The 17,444-nt window shown below is 53.5% G+C and overlaps 1 protein-coding gene across 1 annotated transcript in view; it reads right to left on the minus strand.

Moving 5' to 3' along the window:
- PDPK1 (3-phosphoinositide dependent protein kinase 1) overlaps positions 1 to 16,529 on the minus strand; it is a 75,584-nt gene extending 59,055 nt beyond the window's left edge. The window contains exon 1 of the mRNA XM_045992583.1: positions 16,383 to 16,529. Within this exon, the coding sequence (XP_045848539.1) occupies positions 16,383 to 16,406 (24 nt within the window). The 5' untranslated portion in view covers positions 16,407 to 16,529. The remainder of the gene's footprint in view (positions 1 to 16,382) is intronic.
- Positions 16,530 to 17,444: the final 915 nt, after the last annotated feature.

The raw sequence follows: 17,444 nt of genomic DNA on the forward strand, positions 1-17,444 counted from the left end.
CCACCCAGGCGCCCCTTAAATAAATCTTAAAAAAAAAGGCAAAACCAAGTGAACTTCTAAGAATACAGTCCATTTGTAAACTGGGCATTTTCTACAGACTTTAACTTGTTTCATACAAATTGTATGTAAAAACAAAGAATTTCAACTTCTTTGACAGTTTCTGAGTGTTGAGTTCAACAGGTCCCTCTTAGAAGTACAAATTTTCAAGGTAGAATTAATTTGAGATTAAGTTTTTTCCATTATCAAATATGGAATTATCATATACACCAAAACCATGTTAAGTAAGACTTAACTGAACTACACAGCACACTGCCCGTCTACCAAGAGTTACGGAAAATATGAGCATCAAAATATCCAGTATCCACCATTCACAACTGCTGATTTGATACACGGATTACAATGCGAATAAACCTGGGACAAAGGAGAACAAACGACCCATAGATTTCCTTCCCATGTCCAACCAAGTCTCAGGCACCAGACCAGACAACATCACTAACCCTTAGGAGACCAACTGCCAGGTGGATGGACGCTTATTTTTATTTTTTTTAAAGATTTTATTATTTATTTGACAGAGAGAGATCACAAGAAGGCAGAGAGGCAGGCAGAGAGAAAGGAAGGGAAGCAGGCTCCCTGCTGAGCAGAGTACCCAACGAGGGGCTCGATTCCAGAACCCTGGGATCATGACCTGAGCCGAAGGCACTGAGCCACCCAGGCACCCCGTTGTTTTTATTTTTTAAAGGTTTTATTTTTAACTAATCTTTACACCCAGCAAGAGACCCAAACCTACAACCCTGAGACCAAGAGCTACACGTCCCACCAGGTGAACCAGCCAGGCAGCCCTGGAAGCGTATTTTGAAAATACAGAGCCCCACGTTTGTATAGCACATCTCACAGTCAGTAATCAGTGGTGCCAAGACGGTCCTCACTGGGCGGGGCGGGGGTGGGTGGGGGCAGTGCAGGTCACAAGAGGCTACCGCCAGTGTCTGGGGACAAGCCACAGCGACTCGCAGGGCTCCCGTGTCCACACAAGAGACAGGGGATGGGGCTCAAGCTGTAGAGGTGCTCTTGAGACTTAAGTGCTTTGAAGTGGTCTGAAGGTGGTATCTGGATGGGAATCCCATGGTTTTTTCCTCTTTTGTTTGAAAAATGGTAACTTAAAACACTTCACAAGGAAAAGTGATTTATCCACTCATCCGCTACCAGACAGTTCACTGAACACCTACTAGGAGCCCAATCCTAACTGAGCCCCCGGGACAAGAAGAAAAGGCAAGAGCACCTGGGTGTCCAAGGAGATTTCCAGGAAGAGGACTGACTGGCAATTCTCAGATCCCTCCAGCTACTTCTGTTTCTGTGTCTTATCTTTATCTCTTCAGGAAGGATAAAACACAGCGCGCACCTGGGTGGCTCAGTTGGTTAAAGCCTCTGCCTTTAGCTCACGTCATGATCTCAGGGTCCTGGGATGGAGCCTCCCCGACCAGCTCTCTGCTCAGCAGGGAGCCTGCTTTCCATTCTCTGCCTGCTGCTCTGCCTACTTGGGCTCTCTCTGTCAAATAAATAAATAAAATCTTTTTTTTTTTAGATTTACTTATTTATTTATTTGACAGAGAGAGAGATCACAAGTAGATAATGCGGCAGGCAGAGAGAGAAAGAGGGAGGGAAGCAGGCTCCCTGCCGAGCAGAGAGCCCACTGCGGGACTCAATCCCAGAACCCCGAGATCATGACCTGAGCCGAAGGCAGCGGCTTAACCCACTGAGCCACCCAGGCGCCCCAAATAAAATCTTTTTTTAAAAAAGGAAGGATAAAATGCAAATTAAGCAAGGATTTCAAACAAAAAACAAAGAAGGGTCTTGGGGAGTCTGAGGCCGGACTCAAGGTTGGTGTGCCGAGAAAGTCTTTCACCTTGAGGGGAAGGCGGTGTTCCTGCCTGGGCCCAGGATTCAACACTCTGGGCCTACACCCTCCATATCTGAGCAATGCAAGTAGCTTCTTTAAATACGTCTTGGTTCCTAAGGGTTTTTACATTTCTACAAACACGCTGAGGAAGAACCTAATTCCGCGGAAAACACAAAAATAAATATCCAAACTCTTAATCACCAGTTACTAAGCTGTCTAAGCCTTCTGCATCTGAACTAGGAGTCCGGGCCTCGGACAGACAGACAAGTCACAGGCGCGAGTGGAGAAGCACCCGCGTGAAACTGCTAAACTTGCACCACACAGGTTCGATCTCAGCTCTGCCCCTCGCTGGCCGTGTGACCCTGAACAAGTTCGTCAGTCAGCTCTCAGTGGTTCACACTGCCCACCTCACAGCCAGGGATGAGAACCACCGCTCCCAGCTTGCTATAAGGACTTTTTTCTTTTTTTAAGATTTACTTGGAGGGAGAGAAGGAGCAGGAGGGGCAGAGGAAAAGGAAGAGACTCTTAGGAGTGCAGAGCCTGACACGGGGCTCGATCCCACCACCCCAAGATCATGACCTGGGCAGAAAGCAAGAGCTGGGCGAAGCTCAGCTGCGGCGTTCAGGCACCCCTTGCCGGGAGGGCTGGCTGAGTTAGCCCACGCAGAGCGCACCAGCCGGCCTGCTCAGAGCACGTGCCTTAGAGACACTTCCACGACTACACAACACGGAAGACACAAAAAGGTTTCCGGTCCCAAGGTCATTAGATCATAAAATAAGCCTTCGGAGGCAAAAAAATAAAGGCCATCCCCTTCCCAAATATGGTTGCCCAGTCTGAATGAACAGCATCGACCACACACGGCATTAGGAGGCCTGACGCTAACTCTGAGGCAGATAAAACAATACAGGAAGGCTGAGCCCCACAACCATCAGGAGAGAAACCACAACCAAAATCAGGCCCTTCTATGGTCAAGATGCAACCTCACAGCTTAAGGCTCCAGCCAGCAACCTCTCCTTGGGACAGGATCTCAAACTCAAAACACTAAGTGGTCTTCAAACGCTGCCTGGGCAGAGTGCGCTCTGGAGCTCTGAAACCCCCGAGACAGGCACAGTTGACACGCCACACCATGGGAACACTCCCCTTGAGGGGGACAATCTGCCCCCAATCGGCCAGCTCATCCCCAAAAGAGCACTGCTTTCATTCAACGGGGCTCCCTGGCAAGGAACACTTCCGTAAGAACCCCCTGCACCTCGAGAGCGTCCACAAAGCTAGGCCCAGCAACCACTGCTGCCTCCCCCCACTCCCAACACCCAGCACGAGGACTACAGCAGAGTACCAAAATCCAAGACCCAAGTTTTAGATGTGTGACTTAGCTGAAACCAGGGGTAACCATGGGTCAGCCACACTCTTTGAACTGTAATTTACTCTTCTATAAAATGAGGTTGATAACATCCACCCAGGCCTTGAGGCTGCTGAGTGCCTTTAAGAGACGAGGGCAGGAAGCACCCTGGGAGGTGTGGGGGGTGTGGGGGCTCCCCGGGCAGACTGTGGGGCAGACCCAGCGAGCGTGGCTCTGGCCTCAGGTGGCGGGAGGGGACTCTCAGCCCGGTGCCTGTCTGCTTGAGCTCCTAACACACACTGGGCCACACGCTCTGCGGCCGCACAGGTCTTCAACCGCAGCAGTCAGGGAGCTGCCCACACAAGACAAGTGTCCACCCGTGCTCCGGAGCAGCACCACACAAAGCAAAATGCAGCTGCCCCTAACCAGCGCGAGGCCACGCACCAGCCAAGCTCCAGGGGTCAGCTGGCTGGATTCAGAGGAAGACTGCTCCCACTGTTCCACGGAAGGGAGTGCAGAAAGGGCAAGGAGGAGGGGAGAAGCATTCAGTGGGTGAACCCTAAGGATGCCATTCACCTGTCTTTCCACTCCGTCCGCCAGCAAGAAGCAGGTGAGGCAGGCAGCAGAACACGAGGGTGGGCGGCCTGAGGTCTAGTCCACAGGCCTGACAGATGGCAGCCCTCAGCAGACACTGTCTCTGAACGTTACTGACCTGCATCCTCCACGTTACTGTGGCTGTGCGCCACCACACACGCACGCGCATACACACGCACACGCACGCACACTATGAGACGCTGAAGTACAGTCTTTGTGTGGACACAGAAGCTCTGCTTCCCGAATTTTGGAAATCTCTAAAAGTAACCTTCACACACCATTAAGTTAATTAACATGAACATCAGGGTGCCAGTTACCCCTGGACCGCAGGGGACAAGATTACAATCAGGAGGGTCACTCCGAGGGCTCCTAAGAACTCAGCAAAACCCTATGTTTAATGCAGGGCGGCAGGCACACATGAGTCTGTTTATGTGCTCATTCTTTAAATTCTCCATGAATTATACACACCCCTTACAGATACAACTTTACCACTGCTGAAAATAAAATTAATGAAATGCCATTTTTTTCTCTACTTCTAAAAATAATGAACATTTATTACGTGCTTCCTCTCAGCATTTTACACGTACTATCATGGTCAGTTCTCAAAACAACTTTCAACATCCACCCCCCACCTTTTTTTTTTTTTTCAAGATGCAGACACTGACGCACAAGGCAGGTCCCTGCCCAGAGGCCCCCACCCAGCAGTGAAGCCACATTCAAACTCCACCCCAGCTGGCAGAGGGTGTCTCAGAGGCTCCTGTTCCGTATCAGGGAGATAAGGCAGTAGTGGGGCACTAACCCGGCAGGCCCTTGTGGGGTGCATTTAGTAATCACTACCGTATCACACCCTCTGCCCTGACAAATTCATCTGCGCAGAATCTAGTTCAAAGAGTCAGAATTCAGACTAAAATTTACATTACAAAAACATTCATTAAGGGGCGCCCGGCTGGCTCAGTGGAGCATATAACTCTTGATCTCGGGGTTGTGAGTTCGAGCCCCACGGTGGATGTAGAGATCACTTACAAACCAACCAACCAACAGAAAAGCAAAAACCATTCATTAAGAAATTACTAACAACTGGAAACAGCCTACGTAAAGTTCCACCAACAGGACAAGGCCTCGCGGTTCACCCAAAGGACTATGATGCCGCCTCAGAAGCAGAGGGTTACAGAAAAGCTCAAGCAAAAATGTTAAGTGAAAACAGCAGGAGACAAAATCCAAAACCCTTTCAGGGCCAACAGGAGTCCAGGTTTAGCTGAAACAAAAAGAAAGACAGAAACGAAAGCAATGAGGACTGCAGGGCTGCTGGGTGGCAAACAGATCTTCCAGTGGGCTCTCGGTCCCTGTTAACCTTGTGAGCTGCCAAGGACAAAGTCCAACCTCAGCAAGGTCAACAGGGCCTGTGCAGGAGCTCCCAGCGAGTAGGGGCCGGGAGAAGCCGCCTGAGAGGCCCACCCGCCACAGGGCAGTCTCCACGGACACTGGTGATACCACACGGGGCCAACAGACCTTCCGAACTTCCAGGTTCAGCAGCTCACTCACTCAACAAGGCCGCCGACGTGTGATGAGAGTACTTGCTAACCAGATGAGTAAGCTCATTTTCTTTCAGACACAGATCCTCTGAGTGGCCCACCTACCAGTGGGGGCCCAGCATGGAATTCCCATTTCTGCTTTTCAAGCCTGTCATCCCCGAGCTATACCAGAAAAACTGCAACATTTCAGAGACAATTAATCCATATACTTCAGATTTCATTTCACAGCCAAATAACCTTGGACAAAATCTAGAATGAATATGCATTAAAAGTTTTACTAAGTAAAATCTATTATTAGTTAGAAAACAAAAACAACACACTCTTGTCTTGTTTTGCTAAAATTAGTAATTTAACATATTAAAGTTGACAACTAAGAAAGACTGGGTTTCTAATCTAAAACCACATTAATTATACACCCCTTAAATACGAACCTCTCACTGGGAATTAAATTCATTCAGCAAACGTTTTTCCCCACAATTTAGCCTGGAAATCTCAGTGATACCTAATCGAATCAAAAGGTTACCTCGTGAAGCACTGAGGCCACAGATGTTGAGTGGTTTCCTGTCAGACCCAGGGGAGCCAAAGCCTGGGGGCCTCCTCTTTCCCATTTTCCAGTTTCCGACCCCAGTTCCTTAGGGGAAGCCTCCCACGGCCTCCACAAGTCAAAACTTAAAATCTAAAGCACATGGGCACTTCCAATGAAATGAGGACCTTTCTCTGGGGTTCCAGCCCTACTATCCACTCCTCTCCCCTGCACAACTCACTCCCTCTCCTCCGGTGCTCTCTGCTGGGCTGGGGCCCCTCAGTGCTTCCCACACACGTGACTGCTACAGCTGCCCCCATTCCGTCCCCCTCCCCGACACTGACTCACTAACTGCGCCCTCTCCTCCTCCTGCGTCCTTCAACCTCATTGTGGACAGCGCTGCACCGCGTCCTTGCCGCCTCCCGGCTCCCATACCCGCAAGGGAACATCTCCCCGGGCAAGGTGCAAGGTTCTTGAGAGAAGTAAAGGGACCTATGGGAACTTCCCACGGTCCCTTAAAAATGTCCTGGTCTTGTTTATCTTCCATCAGAGTTCCCCACACAGAAACACCATCACGGTGATAACGGTAACTGTTCCCGTAACCCGAACAGATTCACCTGTGAGGAAAACGCCAGATTGATGTGGTCAGACGTTTGATTTTTAATCCTCTCAAAGTTCTTGCTCCTTGAAATAGGAAAAAACAAAAGCACCAGCCCCCAGGATGTAGCTGGCCACAGGAAGAAATGTCATCTGGCAGGAGCCCTCTCCAGCGGCAGACACATGCGTGGTCTGCAACAGTGATTTCTCACTGCGGGCGCCACCTCTCCTGGCACCTGAAAACGCGCCGCTGGCAGCTGCTCTCCCTTGCTGAGCTCCCTAGCGACAAATCCTGAAGAGTTTCTTACTGGGAACAGTAATAGGCAACTAGACGCGCAGAAAGACTGTCCCAGTGTTCACGGCTAACTCCCACAGCAGAACGCCACGACACCATCAGCGAGCAGCGAAAGATCCATTTTGTCTAGCGTGACATTCATCCACACCTCCTCCCCCCAAATAATTAAGAGACAGAAAAGGAGAATGAAGACAGGAAGGGCGGACGGGCAGGCCTGTCTGTTTCGGGCCTTCTCTTAGCCTTCAGGCAGGCCAGAGCCCAGAGGCCCACCTGCCCCCTGGCAGGAGCCACCACGATCACTTTATGCAGACTGCTCTCCCCTTACCCCTGCACCCCGTTCCTTCTTCCTATCAGTTCCGACCTTCCTAACAGTCCCATCGGTGCTGCTGTTGTATGGAAAGGAGGAGGGAGAGGCAAATGTGTACGCGGGAGGGAAAATAAACCAAATTCACAGTTTTCCCGAGATGCATATCTTCTGAGTCCAGCCTAGACAGAACTCCAAACTCTGCTCAGAGTTCAATCTCAAAGCCCCAAGTAACAGCCCACAGGTTCATCTGTGACTCAAGACGAAGGCCTTCAAACAATGAACAACTGTAGCTTCCCAAGAAAGGAAAGAAGCTAAAAGAGAACGAATCAAAGCCAGCCACATACTTTCACAAAGGCCAGGTGCATAACTCCAGGCTCCTGCCTGCAAAGAAAGGAGGAAGGGACTGAGCACAGAGGACCTGAGCAGAATGTGCCAAATGTCCACCAGATCGGCAGCAGCAAATACTCCAGAGGGACACGGGCCTGGTCCTGAGTAGCAGGACCAGTTCTAGCAGGGAGTTCGGGTTCACTCTGCACCTGCAGACATCTCAGTCCAGTGGTATCCCAAGAGTGTCCATGCTGGCAGAAAGCAGTCAGAAACAGGCAGGCACCTGGATCTCACGCCAGTTCTGACCCAGTCCCTAAGTTAGAAGCCTTCCAAGTCCCGAGTATCTTTATCTGGAACTCAGGAGGACCCATCAAGGTGAGCATGAAGGTCCCTTCCAAAATGGAAATACCGGGGTCGTCCTAGGACAAAACAACCGGTTTCAGAAAGCAGAGCAGGGCCATGGGCCTAATTTCAATCAATAAGAACTAATCCTGTTTCACATCACCAATGCTAAGTCACATGGACCCCTGACGGGATGCCCTCGAGTCACCCCACCTCTGTGGGATGCTTCCTGAGCCCCAAACCCCAGTGCCGTCACCAAAAACATCCAACAAACCCAAAATAAGGGACAGTCTACAAAACACCCAACCAGCACTTTTCATGAAAAGCAAGGAAAGACTGAGAGTGTGTCCTCCACCAAAGGAGACCAAGGAGACGTGAGGAAAACTGAGTGTGGCGGCCAGACGGGGCCCCGGGGAAAGCTGAGGGAGCCCAAACCAGCGCTGCATTCAGTTCAGAGCCTGGCGCCCAGGCCCACTCCTTAATTCTGACAGATGTGGCATGGCCGTGTAGATGTTAGTATCGAGGGAAATGGGATGAAGGCTCTCTCTCAAATAAATAAATAATTTTTTTAAAAAAAGAAAAAGATTTTATTTATTTATCTGTCAGAGAGTGCGCAGGGAAAGCAGCAGGCACAAGGAGAAACCAGGGAGCCTGATGCTAGACTGGGTCCCAGACCCGTGGGATCACAACCTGAGCCAAAGGCAGACACTTAACTAACTGAGCCGCCCAGGCGTCCCACCCCAAGTTTATTTTAAAAATACGTTTGCCTCGGGCACCTGGGTGGCTCAGTGGGTTAAAGCCTCTGCCATCGGCTCAGGGTCCTGGGATCGAGTCCCGCATCAGTCTCTCTGCTCAGCAGGGAGCCTGCTTCCCTCCCCCTCTCTGTCTGCCTCTCTGCCTACTTGTGATCTCTGTCTGTCAAATAAATAAATAAAATCTTAAAAAGCTTGTCTGGAGGCTACTTTCATAACTTCAAGAAAACTTAAAAGGATCTGAAAACATCCCGTCATTTAAAAACTTGAACCCAGTCAGTGCCTCAACACTAATTTTAAAAATGTAGGTAGGGTCACTGAAGAAAAGTAATACACTTAAAAGACAGGAAAAAAAACTAACAGAGAAAGGTTAGAATACATTTTCTAATACCACCACCTTCTTCAGCCTGCACTGCCCAAAAGCCTTCCACACTTGGAAACAGGTTTCCCCGCACTAGGAACGGCGTTCCCTCCTCACTTTGCCCCACACTTGGCTGTGCCCCTGCTCCCCTGCCCTCTGGGCTGCCCTGCCAGGAAAGCCCTCCATGCTCAGTGCGCCTGGGCCCAGGTTCGTCTGTGCTCCTCTCTGGAGCAGCCCCATAAAGGCTGGCAGGGCAATGCTCTCCCCTTGGGGCACTGTCTCCCGGCAGCCCCTGGGGCTGGGCTGTGGTAGTGGGGCTCACAGTGGTGGGAGCACATGCAGGCTGTCCCCCACCCACTAAGCTGCCAACACTTTCACGCAAGGATTCCTTCAGGCCCTGGGCGTGCAGCCCTGGTTCCGTCCATGTGTCTTCTCCATCGTGAACACATCCTCACCCCCCTTCCCTCCCAGAGACAGACAACACAGGGCCAGCAGCCTCTGCGCAGGAGAGTTTTCCAAGATTAAAAAGAAAAAAAAAAGTCATTTAGGTTATGAGTTTTGTTTTCTTTTTTTAGGAATGAGAATGAAATGCACTCGCAAATAAAATCTATATTTAGATACACATTTCTAAGCTGTATATCTGATAATAACCAGCTATGTACATACAATCAGTAGAAGACTGTAATTTTGACCAATGAAAAAACCCCATGAAAGAAAAATGCCAAACTGCAGGAAGAAAAAAACGAGTTAACGACGGAAAAAGAGGGCAGTAAACGCTGAACTTCAGAGGTCACGCACTGAGGGTACAGATGATTCTCCCAGCCTCCTGGCGGGCCTAAGTCACGGCCCCTCTCGGAGAGGAAAGAATGCAGAACAGCTCAGTGCTTACCTTCAAGGAAGGAAGCCAGTCAGTAATGACAAGAGCCCGGAAACGAGCAGTTATCAAGCTGCTTAGCTTTCTAAGTTAGCCCACGACCTCACCTGCTCCCAGGGTCTGGCTGCGGTGACTCTCCAGATCAGACCTTCCTAAGAACACAGCTGAGCAGAGTCAGAGTCTGGGCACTTTTCCCAAAGAATGGGCTGGTCCCATCATCTCCCAAAGGAGGCCTCCACGCAGCACTGATCAGTGGCCAACGCTGGCACACGTCAAGTCTAGCATTCCCGTCGCTTCTGCCCTCCTCCTAGGATGGTGGCTCTCTCACTCACTGAGCATGGTGACTGAGAGGCGCAGAGGTCCCCTGAAGGAACCTCTAAGACGAGGCGGGCTGCTTGGACACCCCCAGGACCATCAGCCACACAACCATCCACGGAGGGCGGCGCAGACGTGGCTGCACCCAACAACACAGAGCACACGCCCCTTTTAGGAGTGGACACTTAGAAATCCGAGCAAAGTCAAGGCCTGGGGAAAGCCCTCACGAACCCTGCCCGCAGAGCAGAGAGCTCTGCCATTTCCTCTGAGGGCCCTACAGCGTACAGGGATCGCAGCTTGGCTTCTGGTCAGAGGACTGGCAGGGTGATTCTCAGGGATCTTTTAAGAAAACGGTCCTCCGGGTGCCTGGGTGGCTCAGTGGGTTAAGCCTCTGCCTTCGGCTCAGGTCATGATCTCAGGGTCCTAGGATCGAGTCCCGCATCAGGCTCTCTGCTCAGCGGGGAGCCTGCTTCCCTCTCTTTCTCTCTCTCTGCCTGCCTCTCCGCCTACTTGTGATCTCTCTCTGTCAAATAAATAAATAAAATCTTTAAAAAAAAAAAAAAAGGAAGAAAGCGGTCCTCCTGAGAGGTAAGCAGCCGCCTCTCGTGCGGAGTCCACGTCACCGACGCTGGCTCTTCCACAGGTCAGGTACTCAGATCTGGTGACGTGAGGACAGTGGTCGCAGCAGGGCTCGCCCCCCACGGCGGCAGCGCCAACGGGAAAAGTCTCCGCGTGAGCATGCTCACACCGAGTCCGCGCGTGCGGGTTTACCCCCGCAACAGGAGGCAGAACCCCGCCAGAAGAGCAGCAGCACGAAGACAGGCCGACCTCTGAAACACAGCCTTTCGGGCTCAAGCCGGTGATGCCGCAAAATGCGTACAGAAAAACCGGACACCCCTTCCTCAGTTGTATTTCCTTAGAAGACGCAGGAGTGAGACACAAATCCATGTTTTCAACCCTCCGACTGCTTCCTAGTTTGGAACGCTTTCATACCGGGCATTAAACAGGCAAGAGGTTAGGACGAAGCCCTGCCCCGCTCAAGGACACGCGGCTCTAAACGGAAGGGCATCGGAATGCACAGATTCAGACACGTTTTTGTTAACCAATGACAAAAGTGGTAAGACAGACAGGTAAGAGACAGATACACCACAGGAAGCCCAGATAGGAGAACCAGGAGGAGAAAGCATGAAGGAGAGTCAGAGAAGCCGTCTAGGGGGTAGTTTCCACTGAGGGGAATTTCTTCAGGCAAAGAGGAAGAGCCCGAAGAGGAGAACCCGGCAGCCCAGAACGTCCGGACACTACCCCGTACAGGCTGGGGGAGAGGGCACACGGCAGGGGCGTCCGCGGAGGGACCCTCCCTGAGGGGGGAGCAAAGTGACAGACCATGAGAGGCAGGCGAAGTCTCAGGAACGATGCTACTGGGCACCCTTCCAGCAAGTACTCACTTCTCGATGCCCGGGAAAAGGGGGCCGGGGAGAAAGCAGGCCATGCTTCGAACCCCGCCAGGGGAGAGACTGCGCCATGAGAGCACAGGGTCGCCGCCCCTCCAGCCGGAATCACTTCCTTCACTGCGCAGCAGCGCCCACAGCCAGGCCACAACGAGTCCACGCACCTGCTTCACACCGGGTTCAAGAGCAAGGGTTCCCCGACCGTTGGGGGGAGCGGGAGGCTCTGTGCTCCCCGTCTCTCAGAAACAGGGAGGGTGAGCAGAAAAGTTAACTCTAAGGCCCGCACCTCACAGGTCACCACTGCAGGTCAAAGCGCGTAACAAGAATTTCTGTAAGAGTCAAGCTTCCCCGCACATCTTACCGGCCTCCCCCGACAGCAGCGATATGTAGCTGTCGCTCTGAGATACAACTCCCACTGCAGCACAATTAATTCCAAAAGAGAAAAACAGGTTGAAGAATGAGACTTTAACAATGAATTCATTGTAACAGCTAAGCTCTCCGCCGGATGAATTCCGACTGAAATGCTGCCGAGAAGCACACACGCAGCCGTCTGCAGCCTCGCGTCAGCCCTCTCCGACGTGGGCAGACCTGCCACCGGCTCCACAAACGTGCAGAAGCCACAGACCTCCACGACGAACCTCCTGGCATCCAGACATACCTACACACAACACCTTTGAAGGCTCCGCTTCCCCGAAGGCCGCAAGCTGATTCAAAGCGCAGTGGCTGGTCCGCAGGGCACCGGATCCTGTCTGTAGGGCAGGGGAGGTCACTAGGCCACGAGGAACTAGGTGCCCACCTTCCTCAGGCCCCCGGACAACCCTCCAAACGAAAACCACACTTGTTTGTTCTTCCGTGGGCTGTGCACCAAGGCAGGGGCTAGGATAGGGCACGTCCCATCTTCCCCAGCACAGACCGCGCCGCGCAGTCGGCCCTGCTCCCGTGGGCCTCCAAGCCATCCAGCTATTTAAGCAGAAACCTCCATCAGTTGCTCTGAGGAGGGATATGAAAGCCACAAACTTAGATCCTTTATAACAAACTACCTCTCTTAAGACATTCAAAATGACTTGGAGTTTCTTGGGGAGTAAAAATCTCAGTTAAAATCAGGAAAATTTCCTATACTAAGAGGATGGAAACAGATTTTGTGCAGCTACAGAAATGCAACCAGCCAAGCACTGAAAACAGACCAAGGACCACCATGAACCCAAAAAGGCCTTTCTCCTCTAAGGCACTATCACCAGACCGTATTCCCCATTAATCTTGAAAAAATGCACTCTGCCTCTTGTTCGGCTACAGACTGGATACACCACTGGTTCTAGGTATTCCAATGATTTTTTCAAGGGTCTGGTAACAAATGTGAGCCAGTTAAACAAGACGGCGCTGCGGAACAGGCCTGAACGACACATGTCCAAAACTTGCTTTCCACACCAACACTTCCTCCCCAGTGACCTGCCCTTTGAACCTGCCTTCAAAACAGCTGCACGGCCCCACCATGGCCGGCTGTCATCCAAAGGGCAGGCACGGAGCTCACACACATCGGCCCGCGCCCTCGCACCTGCTGAGGGCGTCATTTCTGCATCAAGTGTTCCTCAGCAGCGTGTGGAGCTCTAGCAAAGTCCATTTCCCAAGAAGATACTCCATTCGCAAAGTCCATTTCCCAAGAAGATACTCCTCAGGAACGGACAAAGTCTAGTGCCAGGGAAGGCTCTCCACACTCCAGCAACTCCGAGGGGACTGAGCTGCTCACCCGTTTGTGCGGCCACTCCCCACTCATCACACCTTTGCCCACACACCCGAACCCCACGTGGGGCAGCTCAGGGGAAGAGGGCACTGAGTGAAGAGGATGACACGGCCAGGACCTAACTTTTCTTCGTCCTCCAAGCTGTGCTAAAGGAGCCCAGAGGCCAGGACCTGCTCTGAAGAGCTGCCCAGGACCGCTCTGTCGGCCCCACAGCTCCGCAAGCCACTGCTGCTGCTGCGATCCTTCCCACAAAACACTGTCAGAGAACAGCACCACCCTCCGCTCCCATCTCTGAGTACAGGGACCTTGCCCTGCCAGCTCCCAAGTGCAGCAGGGGTGTCCCAGGGACAGAAAAACATCACACCACGCAAGACTCAGGAGGAGCGGCCCAAAAAAGGAGTGTGGAAATCAGAACCCACTCCTTTCCATGTTCCGCATTTTCCCAGCCACCTTCCCGCACGGAGGCAGCCACCCTTGCAAAAGCCAGAGCCGCCCCACCTAGAGCGCGCCGGGAGCCGCTCTGCCTGATCTCCTGTTGTACCTTTCACCGAATCTCTGCCCGGTTCTTGTTCCCCAAAGGGAGGATTCCAAGCCTCACCCGTTCAGAATATCAGCGCTCAAACACAGATGGAGCACAGCCTCTTTCCAAACAGCTGCTTTCTGACAGCGTGAGGCCGAAACAGGCTCCAGGGGTCACAGAGTTCAGCCATCTGCCCAAAGAAATAAATAAGCGTGCTGTCCTCCCGTGTGAAGATGGCCCTCCTGCCTCCAGGGCGGCACAGTCCGCACATTCAGGCACAGCTCCCAGGGAAAACGTTCTGGGCAGTGGCACCAAGCACTTCCCCAAGCCAAGTGCTGTGCTGTGCTGCCCAGGAGACCCTCCCTCAGGACACTCCTCCCATGGGGGGTTAGAGTGCTGCCCAGGTGAGCCGCCCCTCAGTGGTGGGTTCACACTAAGCAGATACGATACCTCCCCACATTCCAGCTTCCACACCTGTAAAACGGGAAGGACACCGACCTCACACAGCACTGCTAACAAATCAAGCAACACGGGGGAGCTATCTGGAAGTGTCTGCTTGTACAGTAAGTGGTCAAGAAATGGTTCCTCCAGTAGAGGCCCACCTGAAAATCAGCAGACTCGACCGTTTTCACACTTCATTTGTACTGCTCCCCCTGTTGGCTGTACACGCTCAGAGAGATGGGAAAATTCAATAATTCGGATGGGGGCTTCTCCACACAACGCCACCTTAAAAATCTAGATGCAGGGAGGTCTGGGTGGCTCAGTCGATTGGGCTTCTGCCTTCAGCTCGGGTCCTGGGATCAGTGGGGAGCCTGCTTCTCCCTCTGCCTGCTGGTCCCCCTGCTCGTGTGCCTGCACACGCACGAGTGCTCTCTGACAAGTAAATAAATATATATAAATGCATGTACACACACACATAAAATCTAGATGCAAACCCACTTGAACCATGCAAATCTGTCTGTCTGCAGGTGAAAACCCGATACTGGGGGCACCTCCGCCATTCCTGAGGGGAAATATGGCAAATTCTTAAGCAGGGAGGGAGGGGATCTAGCTGAAGACACAAACGCCTTGTCCTTCTCACTTTCAGACAGGGAGATCTATTCTTCATAGTACGATTCACTTTCTCTCACCGGATTCCAGCATACCTGCACCAAAAGGGTGACTTACGCAAAGAAACTCCAGATGTCCCATGCCCGCCGTGTGGAACAACCAACACCATGAGGAAACGTATTCTTTGCCTCTTGCTATGACCTCCACCAAAGTACACACCTTGCACTCCGACAGCATCGGTGTTTGGAAGTTCGTTTTACACACTTCCATGGCTGTCCTCACCCCCAGCCTCCACTGAGGCTCGCCAAGAAGCCCAATTCGTGTTTTTTGCCTGTTAGCCCAGACACCCCAGAGTACAGCCACATGTCGCAACAGTCAACGACGGCCCCTTCGCCTTTCACCATTTTCTCAACCGAACAGGTCCTCCTCTTACACTCCGGAGCGTCACCCAACTCTACAGTGTTCTTAGCCTGAGTCGGAGGCTGAACTGCAGAAGGTTCAAGAACCTGCTAAACTAATGACAAAATGCGGGGGAACTCAGTGTTTTTTTCTCAGGAGAGGAGTTACACCTTCCACCAGATTCTCACAGGGGTTCGGACTCCCCAGAAGGATTAAGCACGGCTACCACAAAGCTGTATGCTGGAAAACAAGGCATCAGGTAAGCTTCCTGGATCTTCACTCACTTAAGCAATCCTGATTTGCCTTTTGAACCAAATTTTGCAAGCGGTGCCGACATTCCTCCATCACCCACTTTCACAGTCGCGCCCGAGGTATAAATTCTGAAACCACCTTCGCGACTCCCAAACTCAAACACAGGGAAAACATCAGAACACCGGGGATACTTTTAGCAACAGAGGAAAAAAAAAAAAAAACATGGAAACACTAACGATACTTTTAAGCAAAACATTTCACCCAACAAGTGCTCTTCCTTCTTCTTTTTCCCCTGCAATCCCTCCTCGCTGTCACGACCACTCGCCCCTCGGCAGCAGGTTCAAGTCCGACCTCCCCGGGGCTTCCCAGGCTCGATGCCACTGCTGGAGAAGAGCCCCAAGGCAGCTCCGCCGGGCCGGGAAAGGAGTCCACCAGATCCCACTAACCGTGAATTTGGGGGAAGCCTGGAGCATCAGGTGCTCAGAGCAAGAACTCGTCCCTCCCGCTTCGCTGCGGTAGAGGCAGCGGGACCCCGTTCCAGGTGAAGGCCCAGGAAGGCTCCTCTGCAGACGGAACGAAAGCGAACCCCGGAGGCTCAGCTCCAGGCCGCGGCGCTCCGAAAACAAACTTTCCGAGCACTTCCACCGCGACAGGCCAGTGACACCTCCCCGGCCTCCCCCGCCCTCCGCGCGTCTGTCAGCGCCCCCGCCGGGCAGGCGCCCGCCCGCGCCGGGCCCGGGCTCCCCGTGGCGGCCGAGAGGCGCCCTCACGAAGCCCGCGGTCCCCGGCCCGGCCGCCCGGCCGAAGGTGAGGCGCCGCCCGGCCCTGGGGACGCGGGGCCGCCCCGCCTCGCCGGGCCCCGGCGGCCGCCGCGCTTGGCTTGGTGACGGGCCGGCGCGCCCGGGCTGCCGGCGCGCACTCACCAGCTGGCTGGTGGTCCTGGCCATGGGCCCCGCGACGGCGCGGGCGCCTCCCCCGCAGCGCTGCGCGGCTCGGCGCCTCCTCAGCGTCCTCCTCCCCGCGGCGGAGCCCCAGCAATGGCCGCCCTCATCCTGCGCCCGCCCCACCGCCCGCCGCCCCCGGCGCCGCCCCGCCCCCGCGCGACGTCGGGCGGGACTTCCGCCACCCTGCCGCCGCTGCCCGCGCCCATTGGCCGCGCCCGCCGTCGCTCCGCCGCGACTCGACCGGCCTCGCCAGCGCCCCCCGAGCCGCATTTCCGGGTTGGGGACCAGCGGGCGGGAGCGGCCCGGCCCCGCCTCGGAGGGGGGGGCGGCCCGCGCGAACCAATCCCGGGGCCGCGGGGCGGGGCCGGGCGGGAGCCGGGGAGGTGGGGGGAGCTGTCATCCCCGGAGCCCACGGGGGAAACTGAGGCTCGCTGAGGCCCGCGCCGGCCAAGGTCACGCCCCAGGCAGCGGCAGGGCCCCGCGCGTGGCGGGACGGGAGCCGGGCGCTGCGCAAACACCGACAGGGGCGAGTCGGCTGCCTACGGAACGGACAGGTGCCCCCGGACCGAAACCGGGGCTGTAAAATCGCATTTGCACGGCAGAGGTCACGGCTGACGGTCGCTCGGACACCTTCGGAGCGCTCTTCTTTGGCCATGGCCTTGCGGACTTTTCTGGTCGTCGTTACGGCTGACCATGATGCCGAATTCTTTCCGTAGCTGTTAACGACGACGGTGGAGCGGGCGTTCGTCGTCGCGGTGAGACAGACACAAAATTTACTTCCGCAACCGTTCTAACACCTGCGTCCGCTGAGCGGCATGAAGTGCATTCGCCCTGCTGCGCTACGACCACGCTGCTCGACACAAAATCCCCGTCATCTTTGCTAACTCAAGCTTGCGCACTTTTAAATAACCTTTTCTACTTCCGAAAGAAATACATGTTTATTTTTTTAGACAATTTAGACAGTACAGAGATGAGATAAACGAATCCATACGCCCAGTAACTGCAATTAATTCTTGAACAGCCGTGATCTCTGCTAACATT

The sequence above is a fragment of the Meles meles genome, chromosome 21 (assembly GCF_922984935.1).
Source record: "Meles meles chromosome 21, mMelMel3.1 paternal haplotype, whole genome shotgun sequence".
NCBI lineage: Eukaryota > Metazoa > Chordata > Mammalia > Carnivora > Mustelidae > Meles > Meles meles.